The sequence below is a fragment of the Montipora capricornis genome, chromosome 12 (genome assembly GCF_036669925.1).
Source record: "Montipora capricornis isolate CH-2021 chromosome 12, ASM3666992v2, whole genome shotgun sequence".
Taxonomy (NCBI): Eukaryota; Metazoa; Cnidaria; class Anthozoa; order Scleractinia; family Acroporidae; genus Montipora; species Montipora capricornis.
The window spans coordinates 17,378,339-17,396,839 of NC_090894.1; the positions used below are offsets into that span (position 1 = coordinate 17,378,339).

General features: G+C 37.9%; 2 protein-coding genes across 6 annotated transcripts in view; one reads left to right on the forward strand and one right to left on the reverse strand.

The window, feature by feature from the left end:
• The first annotated feature begins 913 nt into the window (after nucleotides 1–913).
• On the forward strand, nucleotides 914–14,199 carry LOC138026403 (AP-5 complex subunit mu-1-like). 5 transcript variants are annotated; one of them, XR_011127253.1, is made up of 14 exons: nucleotides 914–1,070; nucleotides 3,459–3,600; nucleotides 4,887–4,991; nucleotides 5,496–5,569; nucleotides 5,704–5,779; nucleotides 6,364–6,498; nucleotides 6,587–6,667; nucleotides 6,862–6,918; nucleotides 8,533–8,790; nucleotides 10,033–10,133; nucleotides 10,312–10,400; nucleotides 10,740–10,817; nucleotides 11,861–11,957; nucleotides 12,284–14,199. XR_011127253.1 is itself a non-coding variant. In XM_068873750.1 (14 exons), exons 1-14 carry the CDS (start codon nucleotides 1,003–1,005, stop codon nucleotides 12,370–12,372), a joined length of 1,521 nt encoding a protein of 506 aa, XP_068729851.1. In that variant the 5' UTR covers nucleotides 914–1,002; the 3' UTR covers nucleotides 12,373–14,199. The 5 variants fall into 5 exon arrangements, 4 of the variants coding, with proteins under 4 accessions (XP_068729851.1, XP_068729852.1, XP_068729848.1 ...); XM_068873750.1 differs by having other exon boundaries at nucleotides 10,740–10,888; XM_068873751.1 differs by having other exon boundaries at nucleotides 4,890–4,991; nucleotides 10,740–10,888.
• The window catches only part of LOC138026401 (selenoprotein N-like), a 15,152-nt gene continuing 9,048 nt past the window's right edge, over nucleotides 12,398–18,501 (reverse strand). Inside the window, exons 6-12 of the mRNA XM_068873745.1 lie at nucleotides 18,022–18,102; nucleotides 17,253–17,380; nucleotides 16,432–16,537; nucleotides 16,096–16,199; nucleotides 15,906–15,973; nucleotides 14,228–14,326; nucleotides 12,398–13,720 (exon numbers count right to left, since the gene is read on the reverse strand). Coding sequence (XP_068729846.1) covers nucleotides 13,636–13,720; nucleotides 14,228–14,326; nucleotides 15,906–15,973; nucleotides 16,096–16,199; nucleotides 16,432–16,537; nucleotides 17,253–17,380; nucleotides 18,022–18,102 — 671 coding nt within the window. The 3' untranslated portion in view covers nucleotides 12,398–13,635. The remainder of the gene's footprint in view (nucleotides 13,721–14,227; nucleotides 14,327–15,905; nucleotides 15,974–16,095; nucleotides 16,200–16,431; nucleotides 16,538–17,252; nucleotides 17,381–18,021; nucleotides 18,103–18,501) is intronic.

Here is an 18,501-nt window from a genome sequence, read left to right on the forward strand (position 1 = left end):
CCTAAATGACGACGTGAAATGACCAAATTCAAGGTTCTGCGGAGGACGTTAGCACAAGACGATGAATTTTCAGTTCTCTCTCTACGCTCTCAACCCACTCATACCAGTCTAATTCCTCGATAGTTACTACACATTTTTAACGCGAAACGACATGAAATAGTTTCATAGTGATACGAATAACGCGAACTCGTATTTTTAAATGAAGTCCTCGTAGCCGTCGTCGTCCTCGTTCGTTTCGTAAGCTCCCTAATTGACCTTCGCTATGACTGCGCATAAATTGGAAGTGGTCAGAGTCCGTGTTATTGGGTGCTAACCAAAAGAAAAGCGGACTCTGGGGACGAGATTGATCCTCGACATATCATATCAAGGATAACGTTATCATGATGCCGGCCGGATGAGGAATTCCGTGTAGTGGAGATAGTCATTTGAAATTCACGAAAAGAGAGACAGCTGTGGACTTTCCTCGGATTAGCCGCGTGATGTCTACATAGAGCGGGCTTGCTTTTGCATTTTTGCATGACCTCGACTTATCGCGAAAGTCTATTTAACAATTATTCCACGAGCGTGCGTTAGATATGAGATGATAGATAGCCAACGATCCCGGAGGCGGTGCTTTAGGAATTTCTTAGCCTATACCAGAGCTAGTTCAGCTGAACTTTGCTACCCTATACTAGAGTAAACTCCCCAAATCCACCCCCCCCCCCCCTATCCTAAAGCCCCCTATCCTAAAGTAGCTGTTTTCCAGAAACTACTGAGGTCACTAGCACAGTCTAGCCAAAATAGAGGAATGGTTATTGTTGTCATAGAAAAGGATGTCAGCACTGAATCGAGTGCGCCACTAGCATCAAGATACGGCGTGTCTCGTACATTCCCACTCCCTCGCTACGTTTAAAGATGTATGGAATCTGGGCACGAATCCAACAAAATGGCGGACAGATCAAGCGGACAGATAGCTTCCTGCCCTTCGACTTGATTTTGGAGCTTTGGGGAAATTCGGTTTCAATGAGCTTGCGAGGCATTTGGTTATTTTTGGTTGCTGAAAAGGAAGCTCAGTCTGTGCTGTTCTCCAGGTAGGTAACATTAAATTAAAGTTGCACTTGAATACTCTGTACGGGTAATCTAAATTTATGAGATCTTCTGAGTGATCTTAAGTGAATTGTCCCCCATTTTAGTCTTGTAAGCTGCGGGGACGCCCATGCGCTTATATACCGTCTCTTATAATATATACCGTAGTGACTGAGCATTAAATAATATTGCGCATTCTAGAATACCCGTTCATTGCCAAGTTAAATTCTTCGTTGTGACCCACATGACAAGGCGGCAATCCAGTACAATATTTTCTTTTCGCAAAATTTGCATAATAATAAAGTTTAGTTCCTAGTGGAGAGACAGGTTATTGTTCTTGCCATCCAACATGGCTTCCATGACGTTACATGCAAAACCAGCAATAGGCTGGAACTGCGGTCCACACTCGCTGTTCCGTTGTTGATGAATCACAGCCGCCCCAAGCTCAGTGTGAGGGAATACATGTATAAGGATTTGTATGGGGCTCCCTATAAAAGACCTGTGAGGATAATTTTATGAAAAAATTCTCAATTAAAAAGCCCAACGGTGAACCGTATTGCCATTGTGGGTTGCTTCCTTCCCGTGAGGTTTCGAGATTCGATTCGAATTGAGCCATTATCAGTTTCTTGGTTGTCAGCAGTCATAATAAAATACCAAGGTTGAACACTGAATTCTGTTCTGTGTGAATTCTGTCACACGTTTACAAGGTTTTTCTTTCATTTGAGTCTGCTAGCTGTGCAATTGAAGCCCTGCCAGCAATGTCAGTTGCCTGTTAGTGCCCCAAACAAAATGATAAAACGATGGAAAAGATCCTCACGACCTTTGAAGACGACATGGCGACTGTTGAGTTTGGTTTGGTAATGACTCTTTGTTTGGTAACGTCGTCAAGGATGGAAAACAAAGACAAACAAGCCACAAACAAAAACTCGTCATCAAAGCGAACTCAACCGTTGCCATGTCATCTACAAAGTTTGTGAGAATCTTTTCCATTGTTTTATCGTTTCGTTTGGGACACTAACAGCCAACTGATGTCGCTGGCAGGGCTTTAATTGTGCAGCCAGGGGATTGAAATGAAAGAAAAAACCTTTGCCCTTGAATGCCATGGTGGAATTGCAACCATGGAAATACTTTATCCAGGAATATTAGGTGGGCTCCTGAGAATTCAGTGTTCAGCCTTGGTATTATTTTTATTATGACCATTGACAACCGAGGAACTGATAATGGCTCAATTTGCATCTAATGGTTATAAGATTAGGCTTTTTAAATGTGGCTGAATGTAATTTAGGCGAAGTTAAACTTGAGCCAATGCAGTCAGCGGCAGTCCGCGGGAAGCCATGCGCGGGGGGTTCGCTTTTACAGGGTTTGTTGCAGGGGCATTTGTATTGCGTTCCAGCTACGTTCTCATTCACCTTTGTCTGCCATAGCTGAGTGCCTTTTTGCTCCCACTCCTCCCTCCCCTTAGTGGTAAGTATGTGGGTTAGGTAAGTATTTCCACTGATTTATCAGTGTGACGGTGCCGGGTGGTTGCCGCTCTCAGGGTTGCCATGGATACCTGCAAGCTTGGCTGGCTTCACGCACGGCTCCACCTAAACCAAGGCACCTTCCCCAAGCTCATCGATTCGCGATGAGTTTAATTGAGAATTTTTTTGTAAAATTGTCCTCTCAGGCCTGCCTTTTATTGGGATTCCCATACAAATCCCTATATTCCCTCACACTGAGCTTGGGGTGCCTGTGGATGACTGCCACCGCAGTCTGCAGTCCTGTATTGATTAAATAAAACTAAAGAAAAAGGAGGGAGATGGACTGCCAGCACGGTCAGCAGAACAAGCAATATATTCTGCAGAGGTTGTTCTCAATTTGGAAGTTTTTACTAATTTACATTGGGGTTTGGGTAGTTTTCGAAAACATCAATGTCAAAGCGGTTTGAATGATGAAATTAAGTATTCATTGCTCACTAAAAAAATTCCAGGTTGTCCCTAATATTTACGGGCAACTAAAGCTGTAAATTTTCTAAAATCAAGCCTATTGCGCTTCTAGCATTCTGATTGGCTCATCCGATCTGGGTTATCAGCTTATACACCCAAGTGTTCTGGTGTGCCCTCATCTGTGGATTTAAGAAGAATCAAAACCCAACAAATCACACCTCAGGTTATGCTGTCAGTCTCTCCCTTATAAAGCAATTTTAATAAAAGAGAAATTATTTTATCTGTTTGTCATGGAACTGTTAATAATAATAATAATAATAATTATTATTACAGTAATGTTGCATTATGACTGGTAAGCCTCTATTTAGAGTAAAAATTAGGGCAGTCTTACCCTTATTAATATTAAAGCCGAAATGCTTGTTTATGGTTCTTGATAGTTTTGGAAACAAGTATATACTGTTTCTCTAGACGCTTTCCCACAGTTGAGCGCCGAGCTGTTTTGCATCAAGAAGGGACTACTTTAACAGAAATCCCAACTGATGCGGACCTTTGTAATGCTGTCCTGAAAGAATTGGGCATAAGACAGAAACTAGGGGTTTACTCAGATGAGGTTTGTATTGCTTCAAGTCCCATTAGTCTCCAAAAATATTCATCCTTTTGTATCAATAAAATCCATTTTTATTTACACATCATCTGACACTTTTATATGCTTGTTTACATTTTTATGGTAATATGTCTTTTCATTGGTTATACTACTGAGATCATCAGGAGATGTGCCGCTGAGATTTCCATCCCCCTCTCCTTATTCACAGGGGGTAAATAATAATTATTATTGGCAAACTTGTAATTTTATTTATACTCTCTACTTTTACTTTCAAAAAAAGGAACGAGGGTTTCATGAGCAGGTTTCCAGAAGGGAGAAAACATTTTGAAACCACAAAGCTGCAAAATGAGTGCTTTTGAGTGTTTAGATAGCTTATGAAACCTTCATGTAAGCATGAGTTTTTGAAATTACTTCTCGTCTTTTTGTTTTGGGAACCACTGCATTCAATGTCAGCAGTAAATCAGTTATGTATATTAGTAGTACACAAAAATATGGTTTTATCAATGGAGTTGAGAATGTAAATAATTATTGACCACCGTACAGGGATTCTAAAAGCTGACATTTCGAGTGTTAGCCCTTCGTCAGAGGGAATCGATTCCCCACCGACGCAGCACCACAGTTTCTTTAGAGACTACCAAACCCTTTATTCAATTTATGAATATTAGTAACCTGCTTGATTAAATAATTTAAAAGTTGTTTATCTTGAGGTTCATGTTCTGAATTTGTGTTTATGAAGATATAAATAAGAAACATTTTACACACAGGTTTTAAATGTTTTCCAAACATGACTTGTGTGGTTTAATAATGGTATGATTATTATTAATGAGTTTGAGAGGTTATTTTAACAAATAGGTACAATTTTATGTACATATAGACAGCAAACAATAGACTACTTTGACAATATGGTGGCCATTTTGAATTATATTGTTCCAGTCACTATTGTGGGATGTCCAGGAATGTGTACATAATTATTAATTTTGCCCCCTGAGCATCCAATATTATCTTTTTAAAGAATATCTAAATCAAAATGGCCCCCAAATCGTCGAAATAGTCTATTATTTTATTACAGGGTGTACCAGTAGATTTTTGTGCTAATTAAATCGTCAAGACACAGGGTGATTCCACTAACCCTTAAAAAAATAGAGCCGCGTCTTAAAGGGATCCAATGAAATTAGAGGTTGTACAGAACTGCATCCTACTTTGAAAATGAGCAGGGACCCGCATGGAAATAATCAAAAAATATTTTTGCATGTATTGAATGTTATGAATTAACTGAGAATGTTCTGTGTTAGCAGTTTGACAAGGATGTTGATTCCTGCAGCAAACCAGAACACAAACCTGTCTTTGAAGTGAAAGTAAAAACTGGTTCTTTATGGCCTGTGGTAATGATTGAAAAGGTCAGAATTGTGACATAAAAATAAAATGGCTTGCCTTTAGTTATCCCATGTAGGAAGTGTTCTTGTGTGAAAGCTATTAGCTCTGAATTGGCCTGATCAAATAGGTAGGTAAAGTCTGCTACAAGCCCATCAGGCCGGCGCATATCTCCAGTTTATGTAGCATGAAGTGACTAGTAGTATTTTCTACTCCCCCCTGGATGGGATGCCAGTCCATCGGTTTCCCCCAGCATTAAATTCACCGGTACCCATTTATACACCTGAGTGGAGAAAGGCACCGTGAGAGTAAAGTGTCTTGCCCAAGAACACAACACTATGTCCCCGGCCAGGACGCGAACCCGGACCACCCGATCCAGAGTCTAGCACACTAACCATTGAAATGCGTGAGACTTGAGAGCTCTGATGTAATCACTAATTTATTATTATTGTTAAAAATATTATTATTATTATTATTACTATTATTATTATTATTACAGGTGTTATCAGATTTTGTTTTTTGTCTGTTAGTTTGGTTTGGTGTTCACTTGCCTTCCATTGGTTGAAAGTGACCTGAGTTATGGCAATCCACCTCTTGTTGAACTGTGAGTTGTGTTCTCTTTACTAAGTGAAATTAATGTTTCCTCTGAAGTTGTTACAGATGACTGATTTAGTACAAGTCCTGACATTTAACCTGGCAAAGTAAAGGGACTATTTTGCTGTTGTTGTCATGTTTTAGGCCTGGTGTTTCTTTGGGTTATTCCTTGCTTCACTCTATGGTTGACTTTGTGGGCAGCTGGACGTCAAAAGAGCAGGTATATGACAGTAAGGAAAGTTAAGGGGGGGGGGGGGGCAGGAGGTGAAGGTGGGAGATATAATCTGTTCCATTATCATAGTAATTTCGTCGCTCAGTGGAGGCGTGACCCCCAGAGTCATAATGCAGGTTTAGATTTTAGATTGTTGGTGGAGTCTTGGTCTACTCATGTCAGTATTATTCTGTCTTAATTCCATCGCTGGAAAGTGCAATGTAGAAGAAGGGCATTTCATTGTTATTCGCAGCTGCAGCAAATCTTTCTTGTACATTCCTACGTGCGTAGTTCCTTTTCATGCAAGGCTGCTGATCATGAGCATGTTGACATAATTTCTCTTCACTTAAATTAGAAAAATGTCAGTTAATGCCTTTTGTAATGAAGAAATATTTTCCCGCAACCCTAGATTACTGATTTTAGGCCAGTTGGTGTGTCTGCATTTATGTGTATGAATGATCTGTTTGATAAGACAGAAGCATAATCCGAACTCCACAAGCATCTGTTAATTGTAATTTATCCAAGAACTGCTTGTCATGGTTTACAAAAAAGTACTCTAAGGCTTACTTTAAATTTGTTATCTTTGATTTCAGTTGCAGGCCAAAGCAAGTGAGTTGCACAAATTTGTTTGTGTGGCTGCACCATTTGGAACTCCTGTTGATACAAACTTTACAACTATTCAATCACTTATTAACAATAAAGATATCACCATGCCTCAAAAAGGAAAGGTATGTGATGAGTGAACTTAAGTACATGTCTCCACAAAGTTATTATTTTTGTGTAAATGTCTTATAAACTTGATTGCCTTTTATGTAGCAACCTGCATGGAAGCCTGTCCAGCATAAAGGGAAGCAACAGCTTACTTTTAATGTGAAAGAAGAAATAAGAGCTGCTCAGGTTTGTTTAGCAGTGAGGATTATCATGTTGTCTTTAGTTGGTAGTTCTGTAATGTCATGTGAAAGTATCTTATTTCAGAGTTGCAAGTCTTTGAACATCACAGGAGTAGAAATATGTGTAAAAAATTATTTGAGTTGACTCTTGAGATGTTAAACCCTAAAAATACTTCCTTTGTTTCATCTCTTTATTTTCAGCAAGTCAAAAAGGAAATTCAAAATGAACGTCAACTCTTTGGGATCATTTCATGCAGGGTATGTGTGATATCTGTGAAGCAGTCAATGCTTTGGCAGTGCTGACATTTAAACCTGGGCAGTGCAGCCCAGTGGTTGCGACACTCGCCTTGAGATCCTGTGTTCCTGGGTTCAAGATCCATTCTGACCACTCATTGAATTTGTTCTTGGTAGTCCCTGGTTCAATTAACTTCTCAGCTGCACTTGTAAATAGCCAACTGGTTTGCCTCCAGCCAGTTGAGATTCTTAACAGTTGTTGTTCTGTTCTATTGTTTCATTGTTGATTATTTCATTGGCCCTGACAAGCCCATATGGGGAGTGGTCAATTTAGTACATGTATTTATAATTACACATAACATGAGAATTTTATTCCATAAAGCTCATTTGTACAAATCTATACACTTTATTTTCACATGTGAAAAAAGCCTATATACGGCCAATCAGAATGGCCTATAGCTCTTTCATGTTTAGACGTATAACCAATCAATGATAGTGTAAAGGCCTTTCCAAGCCAATCACTCGTGCATCTCGTGTATCTCGTGCATTTGCTTCTATTGTTAGTGAGTTTTTGTTTCTAATTTGCGTTCAAAAAACTATTTCAATGAAAATTCTCAACTTATGTGTAATAAACAGCTCAGGACATAAAAAGTGCTTTTTATGGGGTTGTATTCATTTGTTGTTTGTGTCAAAAACTGTCACTTGCTTGTACCTGGCTCTTTCGGGTTTTTGACACAAACAACTTGTGAATAAAACCCCACATGCTGCACTTTCTATGACATAAACTATATGTATTGTATTGTATTGTATTATATTGTATTGTACTGCTGGCTGAAACAGCTTCCTTCTTTGAAACTTTCAGCCATATTTCTGATGTCTGGCACATCATTTCAAGTGTTGCCTCAATTTCCAAGTTATGTGGGAAACCATTGCAGTGATCGAGTCCCAACATGTGATCCTCGGTTTAAGTCTGCTCAGGTCACATTATTAGCACATTAAGCCTGACTAAGTTACCATAGTTTCTGTTAACACTATAACCGACAAGGAGCATTAATTTTGTACTCCCCCCTAGATGGGATGGACCCACCCCACCTCTCAGCAGTGAATTGCAGTTACCCATTTATACTTTTGTGTGGAGAGGCAATTTGAAAGTTGAGTATTGTACCAATAAACACCATGTGACTACCCGGCCAGTGTCTGAACTATTAGCTGCTTGACACAGTCCACCATACTGCCACTTGGCCACTGCCCCATGGGCCTTATTCGCACGGCAACCATATTGGCCATAGACAATAGACTTCGTACCCTGAGCCTCGAGTTGAAATGTTTGGGAAAAAACAACTTATTTTAAAGTCTTCAAACCCTCAGGACTCATGGCCACTCTGTGCTTAAGGCCCATGGCCAAACAATCTGTATTCTCTACTCTCCCTAAATGTGCATGTACATCCGAGCTACTTTTAGTTATCAATTGTCGTTCCCTTTATGACAATCTTGTACTGAAAACAAAGCTTTCAGTTTGAGTGCTTTGTATAAATTGTCCTCATGATGACCACATTGGTTTTCCTCTCCAAAAGTTCTCTGCTAAGAAAGTGAAATCTGTTCAGCCAAGCTATGAACATTCTACAATAATTATTATAGGCTGACATGGAGGGCATTCCAGAAATCACAGCAAATATCACCTCGTCTTTAGTGGATTTCCTTGTGGTCCATCCATGTGTTTTAGAGGGAGATACTCATGTCCAGGATCCCTCATTCCAGCCATCGCAGATGTTCAAGGGTGCAGAGCTGGTGGGGAGGAAAGTTCGTTTCAGACCTCCAACGGAACCCTTTCCTTTGTGTCACTATTCTGCCAAGACACCACATGGTTTGCCTATTCAAGGAATATACCAGATGCAGGTTAAAGGAAAGCTTTAGGAATACTACTAATTTTAACATAATTACGGTAGGATCAAGGAACTGGTGTCACTGGCTTTGCTCACCTTTGGTAAAACAGGTTTTTCTGTAACGATAGAGACGTAATCTTCACCTCTGATTTGGGGATACTCAGAAAAAAATCTGATTTTTCAAAACAGGAATGAAACTTCTGATGTTCCTATTTGGTTTGGATGAACTACTTCCAATCTAATGAAGAATGGTGGAAGCTAGGCCATAATTTAAACTATAGGTCAGGTGGCAGTCGTCATGCTTTTTTGCTTCAAATGAAATTGTCAAAAGGTGTCATTCTTGCAGAATTAGGGGAGTGCCTTGCATTAGACCTTGCGTCCTGTTCACACCCACACTTTTGGGTCTTCGTGTTAAGTCCTACTGTTTTTTCTTAAATTTTTTTTTGTTTTTTTTGAAGTCAAACCCAATAAAGCTGTTAAAAAAAAAGATAGAATTAATGTGCATTGAAGGAGTTAAACTAGTGACCTTCCTAATGGGAGTCATGTGACAATAAGGTTGTGTTCTATTGGGATCAACCGTTTCAACTGCAACCGGTTTAGGTTGAAGTGGTTGAGGTTTCCCAATAGAACACTTTTCCAATCGTTTTCGGTTGAAATGCGGTAACTCCTGGGACTAGTTATTACTAGACGTCTCAGCGTTGACAAGTTGAGGGAAAGCAGCACGTCAGGAGCCCGCGGCAGACTTTAAATGACAAACAAAATAACGTAAACGACAGCGGTCGCTGCCAATGCTTTTTCAACCGTTTCAACCTAGTTTGATGCTGGTTGAAAAAGTTGATCAACTAATCCAACCGAAAACGTTTTTTTCCGAATAGAACACTAAAAGACCCAACCAACTAAAAACGGTTGATCACAATAGAACACGACCTAAGTGTATAGTATTATTAGTCCTTTTATTGTTATGCTTATTTTACATGACCACCCAATCATGCAAAACAAAAAAGATATGGTGTATTTAAAAACTGTACTACATGCCTGAATACACGTTTTCAAGTTTAACGAAGTTCTCCATAGTAATACTATGCAAACAGGTGCTAAAAGGTCACTGACATTTAATAGTGCATGGCGAATGCTCTCATGTATGTTGAGTTGTCATTGCTGAACAAAATTTGAATTCCAAAGCTTAACTTCTGGATCTTACATACGACCTATGACCTTTCAATGTTGTTATATTTAATCTTTGTTTCATTTTCAGGGTGATACTAATTCAGTGCAGCTTTCGGTGCAGTTAAAACTTAGCAAAAAAGTGAAGAATTCATTTGAGTATTGTGAGCTGCATATTCCCTTCTATCATAGGTTTGTCCAGATATGCAATTCTTTGGCCTTAGTTTAATCACTGTATTGTCATTTCTCGCAAGTAATCTTATCTAACCCTAACCTCATTTACTGGTAATGTGTTCTCTGTTCCTTTCAGAGAAGTCAAAGGGATGAAAAATTAATCATCAGCTTGTTTCTTTGATTAATTTCCTTGCAGGGGTCCTGTGGTTCAAGTGGACTCTGCAGGTCCATCTACGGGTAGTATTTTGCTTTCTACTGACAAACGGCGCCTTGTGTGGGACATAGGTCAGTTTGCACTGTGCCAATGTATTAGCTTTCACTTGTATATAAAAGGAGTAGAGGCCTCAGGCTTCATTTGGCCTCTGTTGAAGTTTGACTTTCATGATTCCTCCCCTATGAAGTATGCATAAACCACTTGAAAAACAAAATTTGGAAAATATTGTTTGCACAACAAATTTGAGAGAAACATTTTTGGGGAAATAACGACCGTCCCTTTTTTTAAAACTTGTGTTATGAATTTCTAGTGCACTGCCATGTTAAATTGTCTAGCACACATCCATGAAATGTGTTCATTCCCACTATGAAGCTGAATCTGTTGTAACATGGTTGTCTTGTTATCTGTAGGTCAAAAATTTCCTTCCAAGACTCTTGAGGCCTCACTGAATGCAACTGTTCACTTTGGAGAGAGAAAACAACAAACAGGTGATCAGAGTCAACAATCTGCTGCATTTGTTGAAGATCCCTTCTGCACAGGGATAAACAGTTATGCCCAGGTGATTAAACTCTCCATACAATAATGGGACATGACAAAAGTCAACAGCCGCAACACAATCAATCCATTCTACTTTTATTACTTTGTAATGACAATGAGTCACCATTAAAAAAAACCATCTCATTGTTTCATTTTGCTGGGGCCAACATTTACGATCTTCTTTATTACTATCCTGCAAGAATGTACCTTTTCAACAACTCCGGTCAGTTGACACCTGAATGAAGTTCAATGCCCTTAAAAGGAACCTCCACTAAAACAACAATGATTGAAAATAACTTTAAACCATAGAACATAATTTGTTTACAATTAAAATTGTTCAAACTTTTTTCAATGAAAGCGTTTGTATCTGAAAAAAATGAATTTCAAAAACGCTTGTTTTGGTTTTCAAATTTCTTGGGCGCTGCCATCTGGAATACTTGTAATGTGTCGTGATTGCTCTATTGTTCCAGAACAACATGGCAACCATGACAGGTCACAATTATTTAAGATGGGTGGCACCTGGGAAATTTGAAAGCCAAAACAAGCATTAATTTTTTGAAATTCACTTTTTTTTTCAGATACAAACGCTTTCATTGGAAAACGTTTGAACAATTTTAATTGTAAACATTATGTTCTGTGGTTTAAAATTATTTTGTTGTTATAGTGGAGGTTCCCTTGAAGCTCTCTTGAGTCACCTATTTACTTAGTGGTAGAGCTTCTGAGTTTGTAATTATCAAAAGGTTGTAAGTTTGACTCCTGAAAAGGTGCACTTGGACTAATAAATAAGAAAATAATTGATATTCATTATTATTGTTTAAGTCTGTGCCAAGTCAAAATAAGCATGGTTCATTGTTTGCCTCAAGTTGTGCTCTTTATTTTAATTCCTATTAATGCACTCAGTGCATGTGTGACTTGCTTTTGTTTTCATTCAATGCCATTTAATTTACTGTGCTGAATAAATTTCTCAACCTTTAAACGTTTGAAATGTTACCAGGTATTTTTCAAGATACAAGACTTCACATTATCAGGATGTGCGATTGATTCAAGGTCTTTAGTTGTTTATCCTGGTGGGAAATTCAAAGTAAACATAAGTACGTACAATATGTGTCTACACGTATTATTGTTGGGAGAACTGTCTTCCATCTCTGCCTTTCCAATGCTGCACATGCCACCCACATGTCAAATGTGGTGCATACACGCTAAATCGAGCTTTCCATTAATTTTAGCTTTATGCTGTAGGGGTCTTTAACCCTTTGACACCTAGCCCAGCCAGACTTAGTATTTTACTGTCTAAGCCAGACTATTTTACTCGTCAGTGGGGAACTCCTGGGAGCCAATGGGTAAATCACTCACTGAAAATGTCCCCATGAAATGTTCTCTTTATAACTGCTGGGTTATTTGTTTTGATTTTCTACAGCATACGAGTTCTCAACAGCAGATTACAAGATCTGGAACACTAATGGAGATGCCTTGTTTGCCTACCCGGTCCCGGAAATAATCTCTTAGTTATCTCAGAATACAACACACAAAATTTCTTTCTTTAATAACTCTTTTTCAAATCGACTTGAAAAGTAAAACAACACATGCAGAATGTATTCCTTGCATACAAAGTCAGTATCACGATCTTGTACTTCGCTTCTTCATTGTTTTTCTCATTTCATCCAACAACTTGCACACACATGCGTGTGTTTCTCAAGTAGTTATCATTTTGAGGTGAATGAAGGGGAAAAGCTCAATGTCTGAATAATTTAAAACTTAGTGTTACATAGCACATTATCTTATTATTTGCCCTGATAATTATTCGGTTTTTAAACGTTTAAACCAAAACTAACACACCACAACATACATGAATAGCAATAAAAATACCGGACTCTTTCATAAAATGTTCAAAATTATTATTAAAACAGGTTTACTGCACATGATATTAACGCTCAATAAAGCTATCATGGTTATTTCTTTTTCCAATCATATCTGTTGCTTTTTCTTATCAAATTTTTATTAAGAACTTTCTTTTTGCAGTCTACTTGGACTATGTAATACATTTATATATTAATTATAATTATCTCTTTCTCATCCGTTTTAAATTATGGAAAAGATGTAAAATATGTGAAAAAATATATTAGTCTTTGTATTAAATTGTGACAGACAGTGGTACTACGACCAAAGAACAATAATTATTCTTTTTTGTCTTTGGTTTTCAAAACTATGTTAACTAAACAAACTGACCCAAGTTTTAAGTTCTGATTTTAAAAAGACACATGTTTATTTTAACTGGAATTTTCTTATTTATTGGTCTGCCATTACTAACTTTATAATCTTGAGAGAGCTGGGTCAAGGAGAAAATGATGTTGAAGACTCGCTAATTTAAGAATGCAATGCGTGTGTGTACGCGGCTGAATTAATATGCAGCATGGGAGTTTTGGGCTTTCAGACTTTTAAACTTGTGTTTTGCATATATAATAAATTGTATTTCGTTTACATGCTGAAATTTTAAGCTAGTGAGTAAATGACGTCATTTTCTCTAGATCCAACCCTCTGAGGTCCAATCGGTCAGTTTTGAATGCGAGTAATGGCAGACCGTGAAATCCAGAACTTACACTCAAAATAAACAGCCTTTGGATAAAACTCAAAGCTCAAAATTTTGCCAGTTAGGTGTTAAGTGAACATGCTTTCAAAATCTGAAGAAAATATAGAAAATGATTATTTGATCATAGTACCACTTTAACAGTTTTTGACTACACGTGAGTATTAAGCATGCAATGCCTATAATTAAAATTCCTTGGCTTTGGTGAGACCTTCTTCAAGAAACTTGTAGTACTTTACACTCAGGCCATCAAGAAATTCATAAGGGAACCTGTGGAAGTAAATAAATACCCATATGTCACTGATCACTGTGTTTGAAGACACTAAGCACAGATATATAATTTTATCTGACGTTGTGGCAACCCTTGGCATACCTAAACAATCCACACGAAATTGGATCATTTTTATGTACTGTTTAAAAACGAGCAGCACTGTTTTATCGAGTCTAAAAACATGAGGCGTAACCAAAGGTTGGTGTTTTTAGACCCTCCCTTGGGAGTCTGAACAAAGGTTCAAAATGTGAGGGTAAGACATTAGCAAACAATTAAGAAAAACAAGCCAGACCGCAATACTATTGTTTATATATTAAAGAATTCTAAGAGAGAAGTGTTTTATTGGGTTTAAAGCCCATACACATGACATTTTATCACATTTTGATGGGCTGTCAGGCTCATGAATTTGTAAAGAAAATTTAACTTCCTTTTGTTGTTTGTTTGTAAATGAATAAATTATAGCCACTGAGTACTGTAAGCATGGTTTATTGAATGAAAGAACTTACTCTAACTGTTCCTTCGGATTATCTTCTATCAAATCGTTGGCATTTATTCTCGACAAAACAGTTCCGTTTGGAAGAGATACCAATGACTCTACAGGAAACCTGAAACGATTACATGTAAATGATTATTGTTGTGCAAAATGATATGTTTCAATCACCAGAACTTGTTATTTAATTAAATTTTAAGGCTTCAACCATTATCCCCTTTGGTCATAACAATCAGAGCTTCAAATAGTTATTAACTGCTGATCATGACTGATCGATTAGATTTAATTTTATCTCCTTTTCACAACCTCTGCCTTGACCTGCAAACCTTGGAAGATCCCCCCATGTGTTTCCCCTTCTAAGAGACGTAGAACCACTCCACTCTCTGATGGAAAATAACTCCCCCCTTTATTGTATTTACATAAACTCTTGGTTGAAAAAAATTGAAAAAGGCTATTCAATATTTGTCAGGTTCACATTAGACCACTAAGTCTGACGTCCACTTAGTGAAAATGACAGGTGTGAACTGCTAAAACACAGAGGCGTGATTTCTGTCTTAGTGTCGGCAAACTCAAACGACCTAAGCAGTTCTTAAGTCTGTTTCAAACATGACTTAAGGCTGACTTAAGAAACTTGATAGCAAAAAAATTTCAAAATCGTGGGTTTTATCAGATAGAATTTAGCAAAGCTCGTCAAACGTTTCATGTTCAATTCGAAAGTTTGGTTTCCAGAGAACATTCAGCCGAGGTTATGCTAGCATTACATCAAATCAGTTCTGCGGTCTTGGCCAGGCCCATGCTCTTCTTCTTATGTGCTGAAAATTACCTCGTCTTCGGTGAATACTCAAACGTAGGGCGGTCAGAAAAAGCAGGCTTTCACTCTCTTGGACAAAATCTTCCATCATTCTTTCACGAAGGAACATAAGATTTTGTAAGGTTATTTGGCTGATCAACCTTTGTAAATTTAATAAACAGACAACAGTCGCAATTACAGCGATTTTACGGCTTCTCTGTCTCATTTTGATCTCAACTTCTTCGCTAAAATGGATCGTGACTACCTCACCACATTTATGATGTTACTTACCTTATCTGTTATTTTTATTGTTAATGATGACAGCTTTGCACGGAAAGAACTTGTCTTCTAGATATCTCTGAACGCTTAAGTGGACTTAGGGTGACTTGGCTAAGACAGACTTAGTGCCTAGTGTGAACCCAGTAATTATAATTAAAATTGCTAATTTGAAAAAAAGGACTTTGGAAGCTTTCCCTCATTCTTTCACAAGAAAGCTAGTTACACCTGCATCTTGAAATGATACTTATTAGATACCGCACCGGTATTGCGATCGCACCAGTATCACGAGGTCACGGGTTCAAACCCCGTTGAAGTCCTGAATTTTTCAGGCTTCTTTACGCAACTGCAAAAATTGCTGTCATAACTGCGAGGATCATAGCTTCACTTGACTTATTAGATAGTTAAAAGAACTTCGATAAAAGTTATACAACTTAATGTAAGGGTAAAGAAAAACTACAAAAATAATATTAATATACATTGTACATTTTTAATAGCTTGCAACTTTGTATTAAATTTCATATGTTTAGGAACTGGTTTCTCATTCTTGTCACCCTTTCATTTGAATACTTGATAAAAAGGTACCGTTTTGTGGTCTGCATTTTAAGACAGTCCTAGTCCAACACACCTGTAACTATCCAAGTGAGCCTTGGCTGCATCTGAGATGCTGTCTTCAGTGGCATTGGTAGCTATATCCTGTAATTGTGACAGTAAAATGCAAAGTAGGTCTTGAAGCTAAGGGTTGTCATCTAGCATTCTCTCCACTTAATTACCCTCCCTTCAGCATGCCACAGAAAATTAATATCACATGTATGTACCTTCAGCTCTTTTACTAGACTCCAGCTGCTAATAAATTTCTCTGTCAACAGACGGACAATGGGCAAACTCTCCAAGGGTCCATCCCGAAGAGTTCGCCCTGAACCTGAAATACAAAGGAAAATGTAACCAAAATTGTAAACAGTCCTTTGCACCCTCCCAACCAAGCAGAAGTCTTCGCAGTATTGTGGCACAAGCTTGTACTATTCGACATCCAAGAGATAAAAAAATTGTATACACAAAAGCATTCTTGTCATAAACTTGATCAGATAAAAGTTCAGACAAGCGAAGCCAAAGTGAAAGGAACACTCAGTTACATGTACACATAGCAATCCTACCTCAGCATGATTGATCATCAAGTGCTCCCCACAGCAGAATGTGATGAATAAGTTTATTTTCCATTTTTGCTTGACTAATCGCATCTTTAAAAGGCACATAAGGGACCTGGAACAGTGCAAATTGAGGAAACATAGTCCTTTCTCTTTCAAGTAGAGTCAGTGTGATTTATCGAAACTACAAACAAGTTCCTGATATCTGATATCATGTCTTTACGAGTAAAATACCATTTAAAAGCTCTTGAGGGCAAAGCTTATTTTTAAATGGAAGGTTGATGAGACAGTAAAAATGATATTTTACTTCAATAAAAGTGGTTTGCCTGACAAAAATTGTTCTTCGGCCATGCTTTCTACACTGTTAAATTTTTCTTTTTCTTTGTGTTAATTTTATCAATCATGAGTTTCAAAGGGTTTTACAAGGATGCAAGCCTTTTTAAAAGACTGTGATATGTTCACTGTATATGACTGTAATACAAGAGAGAACTAATTTAATGTACTTCGTTTGTAAAAGACTGACCTGGTTTACTAAAGTAAAAAAAAAATAGTGATTTAATCAGCCAAAAAAGTGGGGGGGGGGGGGGGGGGTTTAGCTCCACCCCCTGCACGGTCTCTGTCTTAGGAGGGGGTGCACCACTATGAAAGGTGATGTTTTTTTTTTTGGCAGAAATAACAGTTGTATTATAAAGCCGCAAGTCATTTCAGGGGAGGGGCGATGCACACCCCCTGCACCCTCCCCCTACATGTAGATCTGCCCCTAGAGAAAATGTGTATGTACATGTGTACACTTAAAATTATCTCATTAATTTACGAGTCAAAGGCATTACCTTCCTGAAGCCATAGAATTTTTCTTCCAATGCTTTGTGAGCATCATCAAATGATATCTCCTTATCCCACTTGATGTTACTAACAGACGGAGGAGTTTTACTCTGAAGCTCCAACTGTGGTAGAAATCCTAAAATAAGCAAAAATGATTAAAAGCAAAAATAATGGTGACCGTCATAAATTTAAGAAGGTAGGACTTAAAGCAAGTAAGTGCAGTGACCACTTAATATATACTGACTCTTTGTGTCTCCTTTTCTGATAATAATTTATTTTGAAAAATAGACAAAAGGAAACTCACCTGTAATTTTTTTGTGACTTAATTTTTTTTAAACAAGATGGGTTACATAACCTAATAATTATGACATCACACAAGCTGTTTTTACAAAAAGGATATATCACACTGACAGGTTTAAAGTGCACGTCACTCGTTACAAAACCTTAACTAATGCTAAACTTAGGCATCATTAGGCCTAAAGATGATGTTTGGCCAAAGGTTAGCTACAGTAATTTGAAGGTTGCTTCGATAAATGTAAAGGAATGACCTGTAACAAGTGATTTGTGTTTTAAACCTGCCAATGTCACACAGTCATGGTACACGTATAGAGTATTAGCAAATGTTCAAAATGTTCAAACTCAAGCCATGCAATTGAAGTTCTGTGTCAGCTCACCCTTTTATTAACTTCCACGTCACTGGTCCACAGACCATTTCAGTATTTTTTTGTCAGCATTTCAAAACTACTGGTAATGAATTTTAATGCAATCTCCACCCACCAATATCAACTTCCATATTTTCTGTTCTGCCTTCAGTATCAGAGTCACTCCTCACTTCATGCTGAACCAACCACTCCATGTCTAGAAAATGGTGGAAAGTATACACAACAATCATTTCATTGCTATAGTGAGAATAGCAGTCTATAAGAACAAGATAATCAGACTCTAAGTCTTCCTCACAAGGAATTACATTTAACCTCCTCCACCAGTAATAAAGACAGCCGACACGATAATAGCGAACAACAAACACTTTACTAAGTACAACAAGGTCGCTACTTGATGGCGAACCCAAAAACAAAACCAACAAAACCGGACAATAACCGCTGGCGCAACTTCTTCTTCTTCTCGAAGGAAAGACAACTAATGTGTGAAAGTATAACAGGAAATGAATACATACATACATACATACATTCTTAATTGACCGCTCCCCATAGGGGCTTTTCAGGGCCAATGAAACACAATCAACGAAACAACAGAACA